Source organism: Meriones unguiculatus, chromosome 14 (assembly GCF_030254825.1).
Source record: "Meriones unguiculatus strain TT.TT164.6M chromosome 14, Bangor_MerUng_6.1, whole genome shotgun sequence".
NCBI lineage: Eukaryota > Metazoa > Chordata > Mammalia > Rodentia > Muridae > Meriones > Meriones unguiculatus.
In genome coordinates this window covers 73,351,121-73,376,860 of record NC_083361.1, presented here as the reverse complement: position 1 = coordinate 73,376,860, position 25,740 = coordinate 73,351,121, and the positions used below count along the sequence as shown (strand labels likewise).

Below are 25,740 nucleotides of genomic sequence, written 5' to 3'. Positions count from 1 at the left end.
GTTACAGGGCCAACTTCGGTTTCTTGGAAGACAAGGGCAGTTCTTTACTTGGCTTTGTATTTCCAGCACCAGGCATCATTCTGACCACATTGCAGGCAGGCTGCAAACAGGTGAGAATCAGTGAATGTTTCAGTCAGGAAAGGTTCAAATCACCAGCATATCTCATATTATTTCTTTTCTTAATTCTGAGAAATAGTTAGTAATTCTTAAAGTAGTTAATTTATATTCATTTCAAGAATTTGCTAAAATTGTAGTTTTCCAATAAAATGCACTGTTTCTATGAATTACCTCCAAAATTTATGGGTGGGTATGAATGATTCTAATGACTGTCTCGAGTTTGTAAGCAAGCACTATGGTAAATATATGGCATATAATAATTAGTGAAGAGATTTGTTGTGTTATTTGAATTCTGTACACTTGATATTAGATAAGCGGCTGAGAAGTAATAGCAAATGAATTCTCAGTATCAAACACGTTTTCAAAAATTGTAACATGTGATAATCAAAGGAGGAAAGAAATAATTCTTTTGAAGTTCTCGTTGAAGTGGTATTTGACTTAAGCCTTGAAGGAACAAATGATACAGTAGAAAAACATACACATAATAAAGCCCCAAGGAAGAAAATCTCAAAATCAAAGTATAATGCTAATACCAATATCAACAACAGTAATCTTTTATACTATAAATTATTCTTCTTGCTTTCTTACAATCCTGGAGGCTTGAAGTCTAAGATCAAAGAGATACCAAAGCTGTTATTTCTAAGGCATTTTGTGTGTGTGTGTGACCAAATGATCTTTTTTATCTTCACAGTTTCCCCTTTGTTCCTACCTATGTCTAAATCTCATCTATGTGTGTGCATATGTGAGTGAGTGAGTGTGTGTGTGTGTGTGTGTGTGTGTGTGTGTGTGTGTATTTTTAGGATGTTCTCCTGCATATGGAGTTTAGAAGCTAACTCTGGGCTTGTTCCTCCTTACTGCTTCACCTTAGTTTCTGAGACAAGGTCTCAGCAAACTTGCAGAGTGCCAATTGGCAAAAAATAGCTGGACAGCAAGTCTTAGAAAAGGGTCTCAGAGGGCATGAGATAAACATATGTGGGTCTCAGAAAAAAGGCCCACCTTGTTCTCAGAGTCTCTTCCTAAGCATAAATGACATGTCAATTTACCAAAATAATTTATATTACATTATCCTTTTGAATAGCTGCTGGAGATCTAGAGTCAGTTCATCATGCTTACATAGCAACTACTATACTGACTGAATCATTCTCTCATCGTCTCTACAAATGTTTTACTCTACTTTAAAATATTCTTAGCTTGCTTAATATTAATTTTCTGGATCCTGGAGAGGCAATCCACCCTCCAGTAGGTGGCCCTACACCCATACCTATACAAACAGTACTAAAAGGATTCATTAGGAATTAGAGAGAGAGAGAGAGAGAGAGACAGAGACAAAGAGACACACAGAAAGAGAGCAGGAAATTGGGAAAGAAAAGTGTGGGAGGAATGAGGCTGAATCAGAAGAGAGAGAATGGAATGGAGATTCTTCCTTCCAGATAACAAAGCATACGTACTTGTATGTATTAAAGTGTTTGTAATCATTAATAAAGGTACAAAATAAAATACTGTTTGGAAAAGTATTTCTTATAAAATTCTCCAGCTAGTCTACAGTATATCAAATGTAGCCCACAGATCTAAAATGTCAGATTTTAATAATGATATTAATATTATTTTTAAAATATTGACATTGGCTCTTGTATTAAGTGAAACAGAGGAAGTTTCTGTTTTGTAAAACAAAGTAGCTACAACTAATCAGCCTGGGTGCCCAGTAGACTGTGCACCTAGCTCGCTGCCTTCTCACAACCTTTGCCCTTATTATTAGTAACACTACAGATATTAAAAAAAAATGAAGCTGGGAAAATAATTTGTTTTCTCTCTCTCTCTCTCTCTCTCTCTCTCTCTCTCTCTCTCTCACACACACACACACACACACACACACACGCAAACACACACTTGAAACCAAATGTCCATATTTCGTACTTCCATAGACTTTAAAAATAGAAAGAGCGCATATTTCCTTCTCATCTGCTCCTCCGGTAGGGAGTTCTTTCTTTCAGCAGAATAGACTGTAAATTCTTTTCCTTAACTCCTTCAGTGTACACTTACCTGTTGTGGATGTGCCTTGTCCAGAAAACACTCTGCCGTTTTGGGAGTCACTTCACAGACTCTCACAAGCTTCCCTACAGAAGGAAGTTCAAGGTACTCATCAGAAAATTTCATGTCAGTGTCTATCTCTGCAACCCACTTCTCTGTATTAGACTCTGGGTCCAACTGGTACACACTCTTAGAATATCAATGGTAGTATTTCACAATTATGGATTCAACCCTTCTCTGCAATCTGGAAGACATTTTATGATAAAAATCTACTTCTCACGGAAGGATTAATGACTGAAACTGTCTAGTTTCAACTTTAAACACCCTTTCCAGTGACACATGCACATAAAAAAAAAAAAAGGTTTTCCCCAATTGGAGAAAAACATTAAAGTTTTAACTTTCTGCTTTAATTCCTAAATGCAAAGCAGTTTCTCGCATATTACCAGGAAAGTATTAAACATGGGATAGAAAAGTTAGGTACCACTGTACATTACAGAAACCTGTTGTAAAGTCCCAGCTACGTTCAGAACATTCTAGCTGAGTACATAATAAGCAACGCTACACATTGCTTCAGTTTCCCACTTACAGAGAGATTTCTTTACGTTTAAATCAAGATGCTGTATTGCGCAATTCCTATACCACTTTTCCAGGATTCTATTTCTTTGGGAGTGAAAACGTTTTGCCCAGAAACATGAGGCATAAAAGCTCCTGTGTAATGTCTCATGATTCAGTTGTGATTTCTTCCTTGTACACTTTTCCTTTCTGCCTAGACATACTTTTTCCTCTTTATATAGCTATGTCTATATCTATATACCTTTGTGTGTGTGTGTGTGTGTGTTATAATAGTTGTTTCTTTAATCATATCTGACTCTATACTACTACAGGGTATTCAAACTTACTGAATGTATTAATTTGCCATTCTGCCCCCCCCCAAAAAAAACCCTATTATTCTATTGGAGTATATCCACTCCATTTAGCCCATTCTTGTATTCCGATATTCCAGCTATGCTTATACTATGTTGGGGATACTCTGCTGGTTGAGGTTGCAGTTCTTGCCTGGACAGAATAGGCATTACCAGCTTGGAGCTAAAGGCTGAACTCCCTCCCCTCAGCAGGGTTCCCTGCTCTTTGCCTGACTTCATCAGGAGCATGCCTTTAGATACTAGATTCCCCTAGCCACACTTGATACATGGCCTCTGACACAGCTTTCTGCTAGCTCTCCCCTCCTTGCTCTTATCTATACGTTAATCAAGCACTGGCATTCTACTCTTATGATTGTAGCGTGATACATATGCAAATCAAGCATCCTCGAAGTGCTTAGTTTCAACCAATTATGTTCACCTGTTCTTGGAGGCCCCCTGTACAGTTCTCACCGACCATTCCAAGCAGGCTTCTCATCTCCAGCCCCTCCTGCCTCCTTGAGCTGCTGCAGGCCCCATGCAGGAGGAGAACAACCAGAGTACATCTTTAAGATTATTCAACAATTTTCTATTGAGGCATTTTTTTAAATTCTGTCTTTCTCCTCTGCCCTCCATTTCTTTTGATCTCCCAGTCTCTCTCTCTCTCTCTCTCTCTCTCTCTCTCTCTCTCTCTCTCTCTCTCTCTCTGCTCTCTCTTTCTCTCTCCTCTCTCTTTTACATTTTGGTTTGAGACATTTCTACTAAATCATCTTTAACTTTGCTAATTCATTCCACAACTGTTAAATCTACTGATAACTCACTGAAGACATCGTTTATTTCTACTGTAGTTTTTTAAACTTTCTGATGTTTCCTCCTTTGATTCTTTTTTAAATTATTATTTGCAATTTATTCACTTATCCCAGTTGTAAGCCCTTCCCTCATCTCCTCCAGGTCCCACCCTCCCTCCAATATTCCTCCAAAATTTCTTTTTCCTCCTCCCCTACTGTTTGACCCTAGCCTATCAGGTTTCATCAGGATTGCTTGGATCTTCTTCCTCTGTGGGATGGCTAGGTCGCCCCACCAGGGAGAAGTGCTCAAGGAGCAGGCAACTGAGTTCATGTCAAAGACTGTCACTTCTCCCTTTGCTAGGGAACCCACATGGAGGCTGGGCTGTCTATGTGCAGGTGCAGGGGCTCTGAGCAGGGGGTGTAGGTACTCTATGTATGTATGATCTATGGTTGTTGATGCAGCAGTCTCTGCAGTTCCCCCCAGGGCCTTGTTTTTTGTTTTTTGTTTGTTTTTTTGGCTTGGTTGGTCTCCTTGTGCAGCTCCTGTCCACACCAGATCCTTTTAGATCCCCCTTCTTCCGTATGACCCCCTGTGCTCTGTCCAAGTTTGGCTGTAAGTCTCTGTATTTACTTTGATCCCTTGCTGATTGGAGTCTTTTAGAGGACATCTGTGGTAGGCTCCTGTCCTGTTCCCTTTCTTCTACCACTTCCAGTGTCTGTTCTGTTTTCCCTTCTGAATGAGAATTAAGCATCTTCTCTAGGGTCCTCCTTGTTGTTTAGTTTCTTTAGGCCTGTAGATTTTAGTATGGCTACTCCATATTATATGGCTAATATTCTCTTGTAAGTGAGTATACACCATGTGTGTCTCTCTGCTCATCATCATCACTCAGGATCTTTTCTAGTTCAATCCACTTGCCTCAAAATTCATGATTTTCTTATATTTAATAACTGAGTAATATTCCATTGTGTAAATGTACCAAAATTTCTATATCCATTCTTCTTTGAGAGATATCTAGGTTGTTTCCAGATTCCAGCTACTATATGTTCATAAAGCTGTTATGAACATATTTGAGCAAATGTCCTTCTTGCATGGTTGAGCATCTTTTGGATATATGTCCAGGAGTGGCATAGAGGGATCTTGAGGTAGCAGCATTGCAAGTTTTCTGAGAAAGCACTAGATTGATTTCCAAAGTGGTTGTACAAGTTTGCAATCACATTAGCAGTGGAGGGGGTCCCTACTTGAATGCATTTTTTCTGCATGTAGACATCCAGTTAGACCAGCACCATTTCTTGAAGATATTATCTTTTATCCATTGTATGTTTTTGGCTTCTTTGTCAAAAATCAGGTATCCATAGGTGTGTGGATTTATTTCTGTATTTCTTTCTCCACATCCTCTTTAGCATGTGTTGTCACTTGAGGTGGGTTTTTTTTAATTTTTTTATTTAACTTTTATTAATTACACTTTATTCCTTTTGTATCCCCCCATAAGCCCCTCCCTCCTCCCCTCCCAGTCCCACGTTCCCCCCCTTTTTGTATGCATGCTTCTCCCCAAGTCCACTGATAGGGGAGGTCCTCCTCTCCTTCTTTCTGATCTTTTTTTTTTTTTTTTTTTTTTTTTTTGTTCTTCTCAATGCAGTTTATTCAGGAATCTTGAACAATCTTCTGACCCTGGGGAAAGCCAGCCCACAACTTAAATAGCCTCTGGGTAGCCAACCCCAGCGTGCCTCATGGGCAATGCAGATAGGTCCACATACACAGAAGCAAGCCAGATCCTCAGCCTTAGCCAAATATGGAGTTGTTTGTGACAGAAAGCACTCATCATCGGGAAAGTGGAAGGCAGAAACCAGCTCCATCTTTAAGGCGCGGCATTATGCAGCTCTCTACAGTTCCCCCTTTTTGTTTTAGACGCATCAGGCAAGAGTAGAGGTTTGATCTCTGATATTAGAAATAAATTGGGACTTTGTACCAATGTTCATTTAGGTGTCATCCACCCAAAGAGCATCAGACCTGTCCGATACCTTTTTCTCAGAGGTGGGACCTGGGGCATCAACCCACATGCAATCAGACATGCTCTTCTCTGGGTCGAAAGCGGCTGACCCTGAGTACAGTGCTTAGCCTCGCATCCTGAGCGTAACATTTTGAGGTGTTTTTTTTTTTTTTTTTTGTTTTGTTTTTTGTTTTTTTTGTTTTTTTTTTTATCTTAGCCATTCTGATGGGTCTGAGATGGTATTTCCAAGTTGTTTTGATTTGAATTTCCCTGATGACTAAGGACATTGAATATTTCTTTTAAGTGTTCCTCCACTTAAATACCATTTTTCCTTGGTTGAGAATTCTCTGTTTATCTCCATACCCCATTTTTTAATTGGATTTTTTGTGGGGTTTGTGTGTGTGTGTGTGTGTGTGTGTGTGTGTGTGTGTGTGTTTAGCTTTTTGAGTCTTTATATACTCTGGATATTAGCCCTTGGTCAGATATTGGGTTGGTGAAGATCTTTTCCCAGTCTGTAGGCTGTTGTTTTGTTCTGTTGAAAGTGTCCTTTGCTTTACAGAAGATTTTCAGTTTCAGGAGGTTCCATTTATTGATTGTTGATCTTTTTTTTTTATCAGTTACATTTTATTAACTCTGTATCCCAGCCGTGTCCCGATCCCTCATTCCCTCCCAGTCCCTCCCTCCCTCCTTCCCTCATCTCCACCGTGCCCCTTTCCAAGTCCACTGATAGGGGGGACCTCCTCCCCATTCATCTGATCCTGTTTTATCAGGTATCTTCAGGACTGGCTGCAAAGCCCTCCTCTGTGGGATTGTTGATCTTAGAGCCTGTGCTACTGGGGTTTTATTCAGAAAGTTGTCTCCTGTGCCAGTGAACTCAAGGCTCTTCCCCAATTTCTCTTCTAAGAGGTTTAGTGTGTCTTGTTTTATATGGAGGTCTTTGATTCACTTGGACTTTAGTTTTGTGCAGGGTGATAAATATGGATCTATTTGCATTTTTCTACATGTAGACCTCCAGTTAGACCAGTACCATTTAATGAAGATGCTATCTTTTTTCCATTGTATGATTTTGGTGTGTGGATTTATTTCTGGGTCTTTTATTCAATTCTGTTGATCCTCCAGTCAGTTTCTATGACAGTACCATACCATTTTTTTTTTCTGTTTCTTTACAGTACAGCTTGAGATCAGGGATGGAGGTACCTCCAGAAGATCTTTTATTGTACAGGATTATTTTAGCTATTCTGGGTTTTATTTTGTTTTTGTTTTTCCATATGAAGTCAATAATTGATTTTTCAAGGTCTATAAAAATTGTGTTGGTATTTTGATTGGAATTGCATTGAATGTATAGATTGCTTTTGGTAGGATGGCAGGATGGCCATTTTCACTATATTAATCCTACTGATCTATGAGCCTGGGAGAGCTTTCCATCTTCTGATATCTTCTTCAATTTCTTTCTTCAGAGACTTTAAGTGTTTTATCCTAGTCTTTCACTTCCTTGGATAGAGTCACACCAAGCTACTTAATGTTATTTGTGGCTAATGTGAAGGTTGTTGTTTCCCTAATTTCTTTCTCAACCCATTTGTCTTTTGTATACAGGAGGGCTAGTGATTTCCTTGAGATAATTTTGTATCCAGCCACTTTTGTGAAGGTGTTTACCAGCTGAAGGAGTTCTCTGGCTTGGGGTCACTCATGTTTGCTAACATATCATCTGCAAATAACAATAGTTTGACTTCTTCCTTTCTGATTTGTGTCCCCTTTTTCTCTTTGCGTTGTCTTATTGTTCTAGCTAAGACTTCCAGTAATATGTTGAAGAGATATGCAGAGAGTGGGCAGCCTTGCCTTGTCCCTGATTTCATTGGGATTGATTTAAGTTTCTCTCCATTAAGTTTGAAGTTTGTTATAGGCTTGCTGTATATTGCCTTTATTATGTTTACATATGTGCCTTATATCCCTGATATCTCCAAAACTTTAATCATGAACGGATGTTAGATTTTATCATGTGTTTTTTTTTTCTTTCATTTTGTTTATAAAGTAGATTATAATGATGTATTTTCATTTATTGAACCACCCCTGCATGCCTGGATGAAGCCTATTTGGTCATGTCAGATGATATCTTTGTGTCCTTGGATTCGGTTTGAGAGTAGTTTATTGGGTATTTTTTTGTGTCAATGTTCATAGCGGAAATTGGTCTGAAATTCTCTTTATTTGTTGGGTCTTTGTGCAGGTTAGATATCAAGGTGACTGTGGCCTCATAGAAGGAGTATGGTAATGTTCTTTCTGTTTCTATTCTGTAGAATAGTTTAAAAAGTATTGCTATTAGCTCTTCTTTGAAGGTCTGATAGAATTCATTGCTGAAACCATCTGGCCCTGAACCTTTTTTAGATGAGAGACTGATGATGACAGCTTCTGTTTCCTTAGGAGATACAAGAATATTTGATTTGTTTACCTGATCTTGATTCAACTTTGGTAAACGGAATCTATCAAGAAAATTGTATTTCATTTAGATTTTCAAATGTTGTTGGCATATCGGACTTTGAAGTAGGACCTAATGATTGTTTGGATTTCCTCAGTGTCTATCATTATGTCCCACTATTCATTTCTAATTTTGTTTATTTGGATAGTGTCCCTTTGCCTTTCCATTAGTTTGGCTAAGGGTTTGTCTGTCTTGTTGATTTTCTCATAGAACCATCTTTTGGTTTTGTTGATTATTTGAATCATTCTGTTTGTCTCTAATTTATTGATTTCAGCCTAGAGTGTGATTATCTTCAGCTGTCTAATCTTCTAGGGCATGTCTGCTTCTCTTTTTTTCCCCCTATGGCTTCCAGGTGTGCTGTTAAGTTGCTTGTATGAGATGTCTCAAATTTCTTTATGAAGGAGTTAAGTGCTATAAACTTTCCTCTTAGTACTCCTTTCATTGTGTCCCATATGTTAGGGTAAGTTGTGCCTTCATTTTCATTGAATTCTAGGAAGTCTTTAATTTCTTTCTTTATTTCTTCTGTGACCCAGCTGTTGTTGAGTAGAGTTGTTCAGTTTCCATGGGTGTGTAGGCTTTTTGCTATTTCTGTTATTGAGGTCTAGTTTTAGACCATGGTGATCTGATGGATACAAGGGATTATTTCAATCTTCTTGTATCTGTTGAGGCTTGCTTTGTGCCTGACTATATGGTTAATTTTGGAGAAAATTCCATGAGGTACTGAGAAGAAGGTATACTCTTTTGAGTTTGGGTGAAAAATTCTACAGACATCTTTAAGATCCATTTGATATAAGACCTCTATAAGTGTCATTATTTCTCTGTTTAGCTTCTGTCTTGATCATGTGTCCCTTGGTGAGAGTAGGGTATTGAAGTCTGTCAATAATAAGGTGTTGCAATTTGTGTGTGATTTAAGCTGTAATAATGTCTCTTTTATAAATGCAAGTGTCCTTGTGTTTGGGGCCTAGATATTCAGGATTGTGATGTCCTCCTGGTGGATTTTTCCTTTGATGAGAATAAAGTGTTCCTCCTGATCACTTTTGATTAATTTTGGTTGAAAGACTATTTAATAGTTATTAGGTTGGCTACTCCAGCTTGCTTCTTGGGTCTGTTTGCTTGGAAAACCTTTTTCCAGCCCCTTACTCTATCTTTGTTGCAGAGGTCTGTTTCTTAGATGCAGCAGAATGTTGGATCCTATTTCTGCAACCATTCTGTTGGTCTGTGTCTTTTTATTGTTGAGTCCATTGATATTGATAGATACCAGTGACCAAGGATTGTTAGTTCTTTTATTGTGGAGCTTGTCATGATTGAGTGTTTGTGCACTTGTTTTCTTTTGCTTTTTTGTTGTGAAGGTATCTTTATTCTGTGTTTTCTTGGGTGTAGTTGATTTCGTTGGGTTGCAGTTTTTCTTCTAGTATCTTTTGTAGGGCTGAGATGCTGCATATATATTGTTTAAATTTAGTTATGTCATGGAATATGTTGTTTTCTTCCTCTATGTTAATTGAAAGTTTTGCTGGGTATAGTAGTCTGGGATGGCATCTACGGTCTCTTAGTGTTTGCATGATATCTTCCCAGGCTCTTCTGGGCTTTCATAGTCTCTGTTGAGAAGTCTGGTGTGATTCTGATAGGTTTACCTTTATGTTACTTGGCCTTTATTCCCTTCGTGCTTTTAATTTTTTTTTTATTGTTCTGTTGATTTAGTGTTTTGATTATTATGTGGCAAGAGGAATTTCTTCTCTGGTCTAGTCTATTTGGTGTTCTGTAAGCCTCTTGTATATTTAAGTGCATCTTTTTCTTTAGGATGGGGAATATGCTTCTATGATTTTCTCAAAAATATTTTCTGGACCTTGGAACCTGGAATCTTCTTTTTTGCCTATTCCTATTATTCTTAGGTTTCTTCTTTTCTTGGTGTCTTTGATTTCTTGGAAGTTTTGTGTCAGGAACTTTCCCATTTTTGTTTTCTTTGAGAAATGTATCAATTTCTGTAAGTGTATCTTCAGCGCCTGAGATTCTCTCTTCCATCTCCTGTATTCTGTTGTTGATGTTTACCTCTGTGGTTCCTGATCCCTTTTTAAGATTTCCATCTCCAGGGTTTTCTTGGTTTGTGTTTTCTTTATTGATTCTAATTCTGTTTTCATGTCTAGAAAGATTTTATTCATTTCCTTCACCTGTTTGATTGTGGATTCCTGTCCATGATGACCTCTATGTTTTTGTTTGTTTCCTTGTTATGTGCCTCTAATAACTGCATAATAGATTAAGGTCATTTTCCTGTGTTTCAGCTGCATTAGAATATCCACTAATTTTGGGAGATTCTGTTGAAGCCATTTTATCCTGGGTTTTGTTGATTGTATTCTTATACTGGCCTCTAGCCATCTGGTTGTCTGTAGCCTTGACTGTTCCTGGAGCCTGTACTTCTGACTGGGTCCATCTGTCTCTGAAGTCTGCAGTAGACTATAGGAAGATGAGAGATGTCCTGGGGCTCAAGAATGGGTGCTGGAGTTTCAGATGGAGCTAAGAAAGGGAGGGCACTCTGCTGATTTTACTGTCTCTGATGGCTCACCATTTGTGACCCCGGTAGGCCAGGCAGCTGGAGCATAGGCAGCAGATATCCAAGCCTAGATCTGCTCTGGTGCTCCACAGGCTTTCTTCAGATGGCAGACAATGGGAGTTGGGTCTGGAACCTAGCTCAGCTCCACTGTGTTCACTGTCTTTGGGCTGGCTGTTTTTGACCCAGGTGGGCCACGCAGCTGGGGAACAGGCAGAATGGTCTCTGAGCCTAGAGCTGCTCCAGTGCCCCACAGGCCTCCTCAAGTTAGTATGTTGGACCCTCGCCCAAATTACCTCTTCTGGATTTACTGTTTCTGCTGCCTCACTGTTTGTAATTGAACCACAGGTGGAAAAATCTCTGAGCCTAGATTTGCTCCATTGTCCCAAAGACTTCCTAGAGATGGCTAACAATGGGACTTGGGTCCCATGCCTACTTCAGCTCCTCTGTGTTCACTGTCTGTGCTGGGCTCTCTGTTTCTGACCCAGGTGAGCCAGGCAGCTGGGGAGCAGGGAGAATGGAACATCCTCTCCCCCAAGTACTGGAAGCTATCCTCTCCACAGGATGGTGAGAGTGAGTGCCACTAGCGGCTGTTACCAGGAAGGTGTCCACAGGAGGTCAGAGTAGGCTCCCAGATTTAGCACCAGAAGCTGCTGGTACCCAGAAAATGTCCACAGGACTGTGAGAGTGGGCGCCTGGGTGTGGATCCTCACCCTCAGTACTGAAAGGTATTCACTCCAAGCACAATGAAAGTGAGCATCCAAGGTGAGAGCTGTGAGCCACAGATACCAGGAAGGTATCCACAGATGCTGAACTTGGGCAGATGACCTAGGGTTGGAGGAGTGCCAAGTGGGAGCCCAGGAATTTTTTCCAGTATTAGCTGTGTGGCCTGAACATGGACCCTCACATTTCCCCATAGATTCTCCTCTCATCTGAGAAACACAGACATCAGGTTTTGAGGTCCACAGTACAGCCTGTCAGTCACTCTGCTCTCACTGCTGAGCTGCTGATCAGATACCTTACCTGGTTCATGCCACCATTTTGGATGTCCCCTCCTTTGATTCCTAATAAAGAGTTTGCAAATCTTCTTGCATTTCTCATTTTCTCTTGTGAGCTTTCTACATTTCCAGTTAGAACTAAGCAAATTATTAATGTAGTTTTGAATTCCGTGTTTGATAATCCCAAAAGTATACACGGTATTTGGGGTTCTGATGATTACTTTGTCTCTTCAGACAACTTTTTCTTAACTTTTGACATGCTTTAGTATCTGTTTTTATTTAATTGTAGTAGGTGAGGTAAATACAAATAGTATGAGGTTCATGCTTTTTTTTAAGCATCCAAGAATCTTTGATTGATTTACTATATTTATAGGTGGCCAAGTTTCAGATTTCCTTAGTACCTTTGACTTTATTTTTGACTTTTTTCTTTTGTCTTTAGATTTCTCTGTTTTCCTTCCTTAAGGACCTATATATTATTTCTCAGTGTATTGTAGTTCCTCTAAGTATAATCTATGAATTTGACACTGTCTCTTCGTTGATGTGATGATACAGTTTGAGAGCCAGAAAGTCGTGGAATATTCTGGAACTTTTCTAACTTTTAGTGCACAGTGTTATGGCTTACAAACCTGTTTTTCTAAACCCTTCTCACCATATCAATTCTCTATTCTCTTTCTTCAGCAGTGCAAAAACATTTTGTAGATATCCTGCGTCCTTGGTTTTTTGTTTTTTGTTTTGTTTTGTTTTCACATAGATTGGGAGAATGCCCTTTCTCCAGTTAAAACACATTCTGGAAGTCATCCTCTACTAGAAAACCTCCTCAACATAATTTACAATGATTTCTTGTGTTGTCATGAACAGGGTTAGACAAGAATCTTGTATCTTCATCCTGACAACCTTGTAGATTTCCTGGATGGAAACTTACAATGTATGTTGTAATTTCCTTGGGAGTGCTACCCTGGAAGTTTGTCATTATCTCCCCAGCTTTGAATAAATCTCCAGATGTTCCTGAAATGTTTAAGTGTTTCAGCTATTTATGGATCCAGCTGCACTTGGTCCTAGGAGGCAGATTTTAACCATATTCTTTAGGGTGTATGTATACCTATAGTTTCAGGGTTAGCAGTTTGTCTTGAAACCTGGATTTTCTTATGAGCTTGAGGGAAATTGATCATTTTCCACTTTGTCTTTTTATTATTGAATAGACAATAGCAACCAAAGATTTTACATTAGATTTGTAACCAAATATTTTATGTTAGGTTAATGTTTGAAACTTATCACTCCTTATAACTATGATCATTTCTTTCTGTTTCTACAATACCTATATCACTATCTTTCAGACCTTCAGAAATCTATTTAGATTCAATTCAAATGAGTTTTTTAAATTATTTTTTATTTTTTATATTAATTACAGTTTATTCACTTTATATCCCAGCTGTGGCTCCCTCCCTCCTCCCCTCTCAATTCCACTCTCCCACTTTCATCTCCTCCTATGCCCCTCTCCAAGTCTAAGGATAGGGGAGGTCCCCCTCCCCTTCCATCTTACCCTAGCTTATTAAGTCTCATTAGAACAGGCTACATTGTCCTCCTCTTCGTCCTGACAAGGCTGCTCCCCCATCAGGGGGAGAAAGTTAAAGAACTAGCCATGGCTACTTCAGAGAGAGACCCTTTTCCCTTTCCTTTGATGAGATCCACCCAAACTGTCAGTGTGATTATCCAGTTTACTATTAGTATTTTAATGAAAGCCATTCTAGACACAGTTTGATGAAATTAGCTGAAGATGAGAACTACCAGTGAAGATTTTAATCAAGACTAATGCCTTCATTTTCACAGGTTGATAAGGTAGTAAGCAAATTAATGGTTTCATCCATTAAATCAGGTGCTAAGGATTGATGCCCTTGTCCTATTTAGGCAAAAGTTTGTTTTTTATTTCTTGGTAGAAACAAGATTATATATAAATTAAACTATAACAGTAATTTTTCTCAATTGACATCAGGGACAAATTTTTCCTCCAGCCTCTGCCTAGTGACTCATTGCATTTTGGTCTGTTCCTAAATCAAAGTGTAGGAGGGGTTGGGAAGGGAGAAAATGTCAAATATTCTCCATATGGCTAAAATATATATTTACTAGTATAAAGCATGTGGCTTTAAACAAATAAAATATCACATATATAAATTAGCAGTATAATGCCATTTGGATCAAGTATATATGGAATATTATATGTACACAAATAAAAAACCAAATTTAAAGCAATTGCAAGTGATTTTTTTTCATCTTTTGGATTATTTATATTTTCTAAATTGTATGTGATTAAAAAGTAAAAATTTTGTGAAGATAAAAGTAAAAGATAATAGTAAAAAATTATGAAACTATAAACCTTACATAGAATTTGGTGTTTTTTAAGAAAGTTCTTTTTCTTATTTTTTAATTTATTTATTTAGAAATCTGGAACCCAAAGAAAATTGTTCTTTGTGTGTGTGTGTGTGTGTGTGTGTGTCTGTATGTGTGTGTCTGTATGTGTGTGTCTGTATGTGTGTGTATGTATGTGTGTGTGTATGTGTGTGTACATGTGTGTGTATGTTTGTGTATGTGTGTGTGTGTTTATTATTTTGCTTTTGTTTGTTATGATAGAATATCTGACTGGCACAATAGGATCATTTTTTATTAAATTTTTATTTTTTATATTAATTATTGTTCATTCACTTTGTATCCCAGCTGTAGACCCTTCCCTCATTCCTTCCCCATAACACCCTCTTTCCCTCATCTCCTCCCTGCCCCTCTACAAAGTCCACTGATAACGGAGGTTCTCCTCCCCTTCCCTCTGACCCTATCCTACCCGGTATCATCAGGACTGGATGAAATGTCTTCCTCTGTGGTATGGCAAGGCTGCTCCTTGCTCAGGGGGAGGTGATTAAAGAGCCAACCCTGAGTTCATGTCAGAGACAGTTCCTGTTCCCCTTACTAGGGTTCCCACTTGGACACTGAGCTGCCATGAGCTATTTCTGAGCAGGGATTCTAGGTTATCTCCAAGCATGGTCTTTGGTTGGAGTATCAGTCTCATAAAAGACCCTGGTGCCCAGATATTTTGATTCTGTCACTCTCCTTGTGGAGCTCCTGTTCTCTCCAGATCTTACTATCTCCCCCTTCTTTCATATGATTGCCTGTACTCTGCCCAGAGTTTAGTTATGAGTCTCAACATCTGCTCTTATACCCTGCTGGGTAGAGTCTTTCAGAGGCCCTCTGTGGTAGGCTCCTGTACTGTTTCCGATTTTCTTCCTCTTCCAATGTCTGTCCCTTTGGCCTCTCTGAGTGAGGATTGATCTTCTTACCCAGGGTCCTCCTTCTTGATTAGCTTCTTTAGGTGTACAGATTTTAGTATGTGTCTGCTATATTATATATCTAGTATCCACTTATAAGTAAGTATATACCATATGTGTCTTTCTGCTTCTGGGATACCTCATTCGGGATCCCACCATTTGCCTGCAAATTTCATAATTTCCTTGTTTCTAATTGCTGAGTATTATTCCACTGTGTTAATGTACCAAAATTTCTGTATTCACTCCTCATTTGAGGGACATCTGGGTTATTTCCAGGTTCTGCCTATTATGAATAAAGCTGCTATGAACATGGTTGAGCAAATGTCCTTGTTGTGTACTTGAGCATACTTTGCATAAACGTCCAGGAGTGGTATAGCTACATCTTGAGGAAGCGCTATTCCTAATTGTCTGAGAAAGCGCCAGATTGACTTGCAAAGTGGTTGTACAAGTTTACATCCCCACCAGCAATGGAGGAGGGTTTCCCTTTCTCCTCTCGTCTCCTTTCTCCACATCCTTGTCACTTGAGTTTTTGATCTTAAACATTATGATGAGTGTAAGGTGAAATCTCAGGGTTGTTTTGATTTGCCCCTTCCTGATGACTAAGGATGTTGAGCATTTCTTTAAGTGTTTCTCTGCTATGATTTGTTGCTTTTTAACTTCTTTAGTTTTATATATATATATATATATATATATATATATATATATATATGACAACTAAAGGAAATCAAAGGGATACAAATCGAAAAGGAGGAAGTCAAAGTATTACTATTCACAGATGATATGACAGTATACATAAGCAACCCCAAAAATTCAACCAGAGATCTTCTTCAGTTGATAAACCCCTTCAGCAAAGTGGCTGGATACAAAATTAACCCAAAAAAATCAGAAGCCCTCCTGTATACAAAAGACAAATGGGCTGAGAAAGAAATTAGGGGGAAAAAACACCGTTCACAATAGCCACTAATAACATAAAGAACCTTGGGGTTACTCTAACCAAGCAAGTGAAAGATCTTTTTGAAAAAATCCTTCAAGTCCCTGAAGAAAGAAATTGAAGAAGATAGCAGAACTTGGAAAATTTTCCCGTGCTCATGGATCCGTATTATTATCACAGTGAAAATGGCCATCCTGCCAAAAGCAATCTACAGATTCAATGCAATTCCCATCAAAATACCAACACAATTTCTTATAGACCTTGAAAGAACAATTCTTAATTTCATATGGAAAAACAAAACAAAACAAAACAAAACAGAATTGCCAAAACTATCCTGTACAACAACAGATTGTCTGGAGGTATCTCCATCCCTGATCTCAAGCTGTATTACAGAGCAATAGTAATAAAACTTGCATGGTATTGGCATAGATACTGAATGGTGAATCAATGGAACTGAATAGAATACCCAGAAATAAACTCACACACCTATGGACACTTGGTTTTTAACAAAGAAACCAAAATCATACAATGGAAAAAAGACAGCATCTTCAACAAATAGTGCTGCTCTAACTGGATATCTACATGCAAAAAATGAAAATAGATCCATATTTATCACCCTGCACAAAACTAAATTCCAAGTGGATCAAAGACCTCAACATAAAAGAAGACACACTAAATCGGTTGGGGGAAAAAAAAAGTGGGGAAGAGCCTTGAACTCATTGGCACAGGAGACAACTTCCTAAAAAGAACACCAACAGTGCAGGCTCTAAGATCAACAATCAATACATGGGACCTCAAGAAACTGAAAAGCTTCTGTAAAGCAAAGGACACTGTTGTCAAAACAAAACGACAGCCTACAGACTGAGAAAGGATCTTCACCAACCCTGTATCTGACAGAGGGCTAATATCCAGAAAATCTATCTTCTTAAGCCTCCTCTTTTCCAATTCTGCCTATCTAAAGGTTAGCAATCATTACAGACCTTGCTCCAAAAATATGACCTTCATATTTCTTTCATACCACATTTCATTTCACTTAACAGTTGTAAAGTTCTCCTAGTATGTTGATAATAATTAAGAAGGCTGGCAGTGTATCATAGCAGATGCTGAGACTCATAACCAAACTTTGAGCAGAGTGCAGGAAATCTCATAAAAGATCGGGGAAATAGTAAGACCTGAAGAAGACAGGAGATCCATAAAGAGAACAACAGAACCAAAAAATCTGGACACAGGGGTCTTTTCTGAGACTGATACTACAACCAAGGACCATTCATGGAGATAACTTAGAACCCCTGCTCAGATGTAGCCCATGGCAGCTCAGTCTCTAAGTAGATTCCCTACTAAGCAGGGACTGTCTCTGATGTGAACTCAGGGCTGACTCTTTGATCACCTCCCCCTGAGGGCAGATCAGCCTTACCAGGCCACAGAAGAGGACAATGCAACCAGTGCTGATGAGAAAGATAAGCTAGGTTTGGATGGAAGGGGTGGAGGACTTCCCCTACCAGTAGACTTGGAGAGGGGTATGGGAGGAGATCAGGGAAGGAGAGTGTGATGGGGAGGGAATGAAACAGTGGGCTGATGCTGGGATACAAAATGAATAAACTGTAATTAATATATGAAAAATAAAAATTTAATTAAAAAAAAGAAGACTGGCAAAAGGGAACACTGTGAAAATCTACCATTTGACAATCACCCCTGTGTCTTGTGATGTTTTAATCTCCATTGTATTGTTATGCCATAAAGATTTTTTTTTACATTTTAAAGATGAAGAAAGTTGAGCTACAATAAATACTTGACATATTTTTAATAATAAACCAAAATTAAAAAAAAACAATTAGTATTCATGAGCCAGATTTTTATGTTTACCAATGACTTTCTGATTTTCTAATGCACAGGTAAAATCCAATATTGACAAGACTAGTAATTGAAATTAGGATCTCAAGTGAACAAAATTGGGTTCACCATATGAAAAAAAATATTGTGGCTATTCTATTGGCTTTCTTGTTCTGTTTTCTGAATTTTAAAGTACAAGAGTTTTTTTTTTTAATTTGTTCAAGATTATCATTCTCCTTTTATATAATTTGCCCTCTAGTATTTATTGATGTCTGATTTACTAACTTAAAATTAGGAATAGCTTATATATTTGGCACCTTGATAAAATATATATATATTTATATATAGCATTGTATTTCGGATCTGTTGGATTGTAAGGATAAGATGACCACATCTCCAGGACTTTTTTTCAACAGTGATTAAAACCTGAAGACAGAGCTCAGGGAAAGTTCCTGTTCTCCAGTTCTCTTGTTCTTCCCCTGTAAAGCAGTTTTCTAACACAAATTGATTTTCCTTGTCATGCTTTTAAGAACTCTGTATAATTTTTTTTACTGCTTATTTTCTAATTTATTTTTACTAAATATTCTGATTAATTTAATCTTTTGCATCATTACCAGCTTTTAATTGTGCCTAACAGAAGCTAAAATTGTATTCTTCTAATAAAAAAAGTTTGCCAAAAGGATTTTAGCTAGCTCACAAAACTATTGTGAAATAAACTCATCATCAGATGATAACAGGGGCGAAATCCACAAACTCCTGAGCAACCATGTTAGAGAATAGAATGGCACACAATAGACTCCTTTCATGGTACAAGTAGCTTTGCTGCTCGTTCAAATTTGATGCTATACAAAGATTGCATTTGCTTGATGCTAAGGTGGATTTCCGTTGTCCTTGCTCCTTTGGGTTACTATTTCCTATTCTTAGGATGGTATTATCTCATTGCCTGCATAGTGGTGATATGGTCACATAAGAGCTTTAGGGGGAGCTGGAAACAGGCTATTTCATCCTGTATCATTAAAGGTAGGATCTGCGTCAAAAAACATGGCCTTTCCCAAACATAAGACAAAGGTTGGAATAGCTAATACCCAGCACAAACAAAATCTCCATATGATCTAGTGCTTGGCCAATTTTGTTTTATGTCTATTTCTTTTGAATTTCCATGTAAAACCTTATATTTAGTTTATGACTATGACTAAATCTTACTCACCCCAAAGTTGTATTCTGAAGGTTCTAGGCTGGTTATAAATATTTAATTATTTTCATGAGGAAAAACTTGAACTTATCTTCACATTTATTTCTGATAGTGACCCTCCTCAGGGCATGAACTGGTAATGTGCTAGAGTTTGAAGATAGTGAGCATTTGTTCAAGTCTTGTGATATTAATAATCGTCTTCTTAGAATTTAAGATTTTGATCTCATAATTAAAATGTTCTTGAGTCTGAATAACCTTTCCTCTGTAGTATTTTTGAACAATGGCTCAGAAGACACCGCCCTCTTCTAGAAGCTTACCCAGAAGCCAATGCACCCATTGGCCATAACAGGGACTCCTACATGGTTCCTTTTATACCGCTGTACAGAAATGGTGATTTCTTCATTTCATCCAAGAATCTGGGATATGACTACAGCTACCTACAAGAATCAGGTAAGCCTCCCTTGTCTTCAGATGAACTGTGGAATCTAATGTAGCCAACCTCTTTGTGTTAGTAAAATACATTCTTTGTACATACAAGTTGTTTTTCCAAAAACTCCTTAAGAATACATCTTATACCAATTTATAATCATGCAAATTATATTCCAAGGATCTATTCCATTTTCTGTAGGGCATATTGTACAGGTATATTATTGAAGAATATATGATTGAATTCTATCAGTTAACTGTTTTATGACCTATTGTTTCACTTCTCAGAATCACACTTCGTTCATGTTATATATTTGGATTAGAGTAACTAATGAATTATTCTGAACCATGTTAAAGAATTCAGTGCATGCACTATGATAGAGAGAAAACAGTTTGTGATTTACCCCTGTGAGATATTATTACCAATACAATAATGGAAACTTTCAATATCAGCTAATAGTAGTTGTCACAATACTTTTTTAATGCTAATTATTACGCCATTGGTTAAAAGCGCAGTGTAAAGCCTTAGGACTGGAATTACCTCTGGGCTTTGGTTTTCCGATGTAAAATTACATTAATGTTTTCCTGACAAAGAAGGAACAGGTAATAATGAAAGCCTATTCCATGCAGAAACAGTACAGTATTCTAGTCTATCTGGTTTTTGCAATGACAAATGACTAAGAAAGACAACTTAAAGAAATAAATTTTCTCACGGTTTCAGACCATGATTGACAGGTTACATTGGCTTGTGCCCAAAACAAGATAGAAATATCGTGATGTCAGGAGTATGCAGTAGGGTGCAAAGAAGGAGTTACAACCATGATGTATCTTCCAAAGACAAGCTTTTGCTGACTTACTTCTATTCAGGCCTCACCTCCTACTTTCAAGCACCTCCTAATTATGCCATCATGTTTGAAATCTGTCAGTATCCTCATGATACAAGCACCACCAAAATCTATCACCTGGTAGCTAAGTCCTTTAAGCATCAGTCTTTTGGTGTGAGTGGCTGGGTGAACCTTTTATATTTAAACCATAAATATACGTATTATTTCATTTACTGTTCACTACTTAATTATTGTTTTCCATAAAAAGATGATAATATTTGTCTTGTGGAATTAAATTAACTTAAATAATAGCAATGTAAGAAGAAAGCAGATTCTGACTATATGATTAACATTTAAGCTTTCAGTGTAGTGAAATATTAAGACTAGAAGAATACAAAGTAAAACAAAAAATGGTTTATGGATAAGAAATATTCAAGAAGCACTATTATTTTGATACATTCTTGAATAGTTAATGAAACATGAATAAGTTCACAGGTAAGAAAAAAATGGACAAATGTGTGAATTCTGATCAAATTTAGTTCCACTGAAATGACTAACATAATTTGGATCTCAGTATGCACCAATTCCAACATCGTTTCCAACAGATTGTTCAAGGAAGTACAAAGATTCAACCACAAAATTTTACAGGGGTACTTATATGGTAGCAATGATTTGTGCATAGTTCAGCTTTGACAATGTTTAAAGGATTTGTAGGTACATAATGGAAAATTTAAAAAGAGCAGAAAATGTACTAACCTGAAAAATGTAAGACAAAAAGCTAAAAAAAAAACCCCACTGTATTTATGGAATATTTATTTCTTCTATTGAATGATATGAAAAAAGAAAATGGCACTGATAAGAATGAGATAAATACAAACTGTGTGCTTTTTATGACTAGGGGGTTGTCTAGTTGTGCTACATGAATTAATTTATTCATCATTTAAGTTTGAAAACAAAACACAGAAACTGGCAAGTAAGTTTTATACCGAGTGAAAATAAAAAGGATATTATAGAATTTCTCTGAAGCTTTTTGACCAGTGAAACAAATACATTGTTATACAACTCACTAATATATCTAACAATTATAAAAGAAAGGCCAGACACAAGGGAAAATCCATGTTTCTGTTGTGATAGGACAAGAAGATATGAAACACCATGATAAATATTTCTCAGTGCAATAGGAACCGCAGGGCTGAAGCTCAAAATCACCCGGCCTCTAGATCTATATGAGAAAGCCAACAGTGTGGTTCAAGAAGTAGAAAATTAATTATTGGGTGGCAAGAGTCACAATTCTTTTACCCCCACCCCAGTTTCTTATGACATTTGAAGTAATTATAGATGATATAGGAGATTTCTTAGTTTGAAATTATTGCAAAAATAATCTTGGCTGAAACTATTGTTTTAATACTAAAAGTTGTGGGTAATGGTGAGCTGTCTCAACATTTAAGAGAAGCTGCTCTTCTTACAGAGGACAGAATTTAAAATCCTAACACCAACATGGGAACTCATAGCTAACTACTTGTAGGTTCAGCTCAAGGGGCCCAACACTCTCTTCTGGCCTAGGTGGCACCGACATGCCCATGCTCACACACTTGTACACACAAACACAGACACACATGTGCACACACATTCACACACAATAGTTGAAAGCTTAGATTAGTGAAAAAGCAGAGACTGTGCAAATGTCTAGCAGTCTTGCAAGTTCTCTGAGACTTGCAGTATTGTCAGTGTTTCTCAAAAAATAATTCAAATTATTAAAAGGGTCATCAACAGTTAATAAATAAACAGGACCGTTACAAATCACCAAAAAGAGTTGCAGCTGTTGCAGAATTGTTTTTCCTTCTTCTTAAGGAAGAAACTTAGCCTGAGAAGGATTAGTTTAACTTCTTCCAAGCTCTTCTAGTTAGTAATCCAAAGAGCTGCCATTTTAAGCTCACTCCGAAGTAGCAGTAGTGTGCCAAAATGCTGCTAGTGGTCATGATCTCTTTCCATTTCAGATGCAGGCTTTTACAGAAACTATATTGAGCCCTACTTGGACCAAGCTAGTCAGATCTGGCCATGGCTCCTTGGAGCAGCACTGGTGGGAGCTGCTGTTGCTGCAGCTCTGGCCAGGCTCGGCAGCTGCCTGTGCCGTCAGAAAAGGAAGCAGCAGCCCCAGGAAGAAAGGCAGCCACTGCTGATGGACAAAGATGACTACCACAGCTTGCTGTATCAGAGCCGTCTATGAGCAGCCATGGAAACAGAATGGGACCGAAAGGTCTGACCTTACTCTTCCTATGTTGATGAAGATCATTTGTACAATTTTAATCTAATACAAAACATAGACCATAGCTGTTTATCTTACTGTTTTTACTCATACTCATGATTTACCCTACTGTCCTTGGAAGCCCTTTTTTTCCCAAGGAAAGACTGGTTTTTGCTAAAACAAAACAAAACAAAAATTTTAAAAAAGCAACAACTACAAAAAAAATACCTCTTATTTTATCTGAATAAAATTCTTCTTATACTTAATTTGGTTGGTTTTGATTAATGCCTCTTGACTATTTAAAATAAAATTGTAATGAAACTATGTCTATGATTTTGAGGCACATATTTCTTTTCCCCTTAGTACATTTTAAATTTAAATATATTTAAATAAAAATTTGCTCTCTTTCCTTCTCTCCAGGTTATTTCCCTTTCTCTCTGTCTCTCTGTCTCTCTGTCTTTCTGTCTCTCTCTCTCTCTCTCTCTCGTGTGTGTGTGTGTGTGTGTGTGTGTGTGAGCTGTGTCAGACAATATTTTTGTGGATAAATATCTATTATTATTATCATTTATTACAACTTATTCAATTTGTATCCCAGCTGTGGCCCCCTCCCTTATCTCCTCCTAATCCCATGCTCCTTCCCTCCTTCCCTCTTCTCCCCATATGCTCCTCTCCTAGTCCACTGATAAGGGAAGTCCTCCTCCCCTATTATCTGACCCTAGCCTATCAGGTCTCATCAGGACTGGCTGCACTGTCTTCTTCTGTGGCCTGGCAAAGCTGCACCCCCCCAGAGGGGAGGTGGTCAGAGGGCCTGCCACTGAGTTCATAACCAAAGACAGCCCCTGCTCCCCTTTACTTGGAGACTGAGCTGCCTACGGGCTACATCTGAGCAGGGGGTCTAGGCAATGTCCATGCATGATCCTTGGTTGGAGTATCATCTCTGCAGGACCCTTGGCCCAGATATGAGCAACAGTGCCATGGGCACATCCAGTCTCATGGCACATTGGAGTGGGTCAGTCTCATTGTGAATTGGTGTGGGTCATCTTTGTGACAGTGGCTCCTGGATGTCTCATAAAAGTTTGCTGTGAAAATATATTCTTTTTTAAGTCTTTATTTCTTTTTTAATTTTTATTTTTATATTAATTACAGTTTATTTACTTTGTATCCCAGCTACAGCCCCCTCTCTCCTCCCCTCCCAATCTCATCCTCCCTTCCTCATCTCCTCCTATGCCCCTCTCCAAGTCCAAGGATAGGGGAGGTCCTCTTCCCCTTCCATCTGACCCCAAATATCTGGTCTCATCCGAACTGGCTGCATTGTCCTCCTCTGTGGCCTGGCAAGGCCACTCCCCAATCCAGGGAAGGTAGTCAAAGATCCAGCCACTGAGTTCATGTCAGAGACAGTCCCTGTTCCCATTACTAGGAAACCCACTTGGATAATGAGCTGCCATGGGCTACAACGGAGCAAGGGTTCTAGGTAATATCCATGAATGGTCGTTGGTTGGAGTATGAGTCTCGGAAAAGACTCCTGTGCCCAGATATTTTGGTTCTGTTGCTATCCTTGTGGAGCTCCTGTCCTCTCCAGGTCTTAATCCTCAATGACTTTCTATTCACATTTAGAAAGTTTATTTGTTTTACAGGACATCAACCCAATGCCTTGCAAAGGCTATGCTAATATTCTCTGACACTCTCCTGCAAGTATTTCTGTAAAAATCCATTTAAAAAATGTTCATTACAACTGACAAAAAGGATTCCCCTTTCTCCACACCCTGTCCAGCATGTGTTGTCCTTTGAGTTTTTTCTTAGCCATTCTCATGGATGTAAGGTGAAATCTCAGGTCGTTTTGATTTGCACTTCCTTGATAGCTAAGGATGCTGAGTATTTCTTTGTTTCTCTGCCCTTTGATATTCCTCTATTGAGAATTCTGTGTTTAGCTCTGTACCCTATATTTTAATTGGATTACTTGATTTGTTGCTGTTTAACTTCTTGAGTTCTTTCTATATTGTGGATATTAGCCCTCTGTGAGATATAGAGTTGGTGAAAATCCTTTGCCAATCTGTAGGCTGTCATTTTGTTCTGATGATAGTGTCCTTTGTTTTACAGAAGCTTTCAATTTCATGAGGCCCCATTTACTGATTGTTGATCTTAGAGCCTGTGCTGTTGGTGTTCTGTTCAGGAAGTTGTCTCCTGTGCCCATGAGTTCAAGACACTTCCCCACTTTTTCTTCTAACAGGTTTAGTGTGTCTGGTTTTATGTTGAGGTCTTTGATTCACTTGGACTTTAGTTTTGTGCAGGGTGATAAGTGTGAATCTATTTGAATTTTTTTACATGTAGACATCCAGTTAGACCATCACCCTTTGTTGAAGATGCTGTCTTTTTTCCATTGTATGGTTTTGGATTCTTTGTAAAAAAGCAAGTATCCCTAGGTGTGTGCATTTATTTCTCGGTCTTCTATTTGATTCCATTGATCCACCAGCCAGTGTCTATGACAGTACCATGCAGTTTTTATTACTGTTGCTCTATAGTACAGCTTGAGATCAGGGATGGAGATACCTCCAGAAGATCTTTTATTGTAGAGGATTATTTTAACTATTCCAGATTTCTTGTTATTCCATCTGAAGTTGAACATTTTTCTTTCAAGGTCTATAAAGAATTTTGTTGGTACTTTGAGGGGAATTGCACTGAATCTGTAGTTTGCTTTTGGTAAGATGGTCATTTTTATTTTGTTAATCCTGCCAAGCCATGAGCATGGGAGATCTTTATCTTTCCATCTTCTTATATCTTCTTCTATTTCTTTCTTCAGAGACTGGAATTTTTTTTTTTTTTTTTTTTTTTTTTTTTACGTAAGTGTTTGACTTCCTTGGTTAGAGTTACACTGAGGAACTTTATGTTCTTTCTAGGCAATTGTGAAGGCTATGATTTCCTTAATTTCTTTCTCAGCCCATTTATCTTTTGTATACAGGAGGGCTACTGATTTTTTTTTTTTTTTGTTAATTTTGCATCTAGCTACTTTGCTGAAGGTGTTTATCAGCTGTAGGAGTTCCCTGGTAGAAATACTGAGGAGGATCTTGATAAACTTCATTTCCTCTTTATCAAAAACAGTCCCATCTTTTGCCATTGCATGCCACCGTAGAATAATGTATTCTTTCTCTAGAGA

General features: G+C 38.1%; 1 protein-coding gene across 2 annotated transcripts in view; it reads left to right on the top strand.

The window, feature by feature from the left end:
• The window catches only part of Tyr (tyrosinase), an 84,262-nt gene extending 61,691 nt beyond the window's left edge, over positions 1-22,571 (top strand). Inside the window, exons 4-5 of one of the 2 annotated variants that reach the window (XM_021663673.2) lie at positions 19,363-19,544; positions 22,342-22,571. In XM_021663673.2, coding sequence (XP_021519348.1) covers positions 19,363-19,544; positions 22,342-22,571 — 412 coding nt within the window. Of the gene's footprint in view, positions 1-19,362; positions 19,545-22,341 lie in introns of those variants that run through there. The other variant, XM_021663674.1, reaches the window with a different exon arrangement.
• Positions 22,572-25,740: the final 3,169 nt, after the last annotated feature.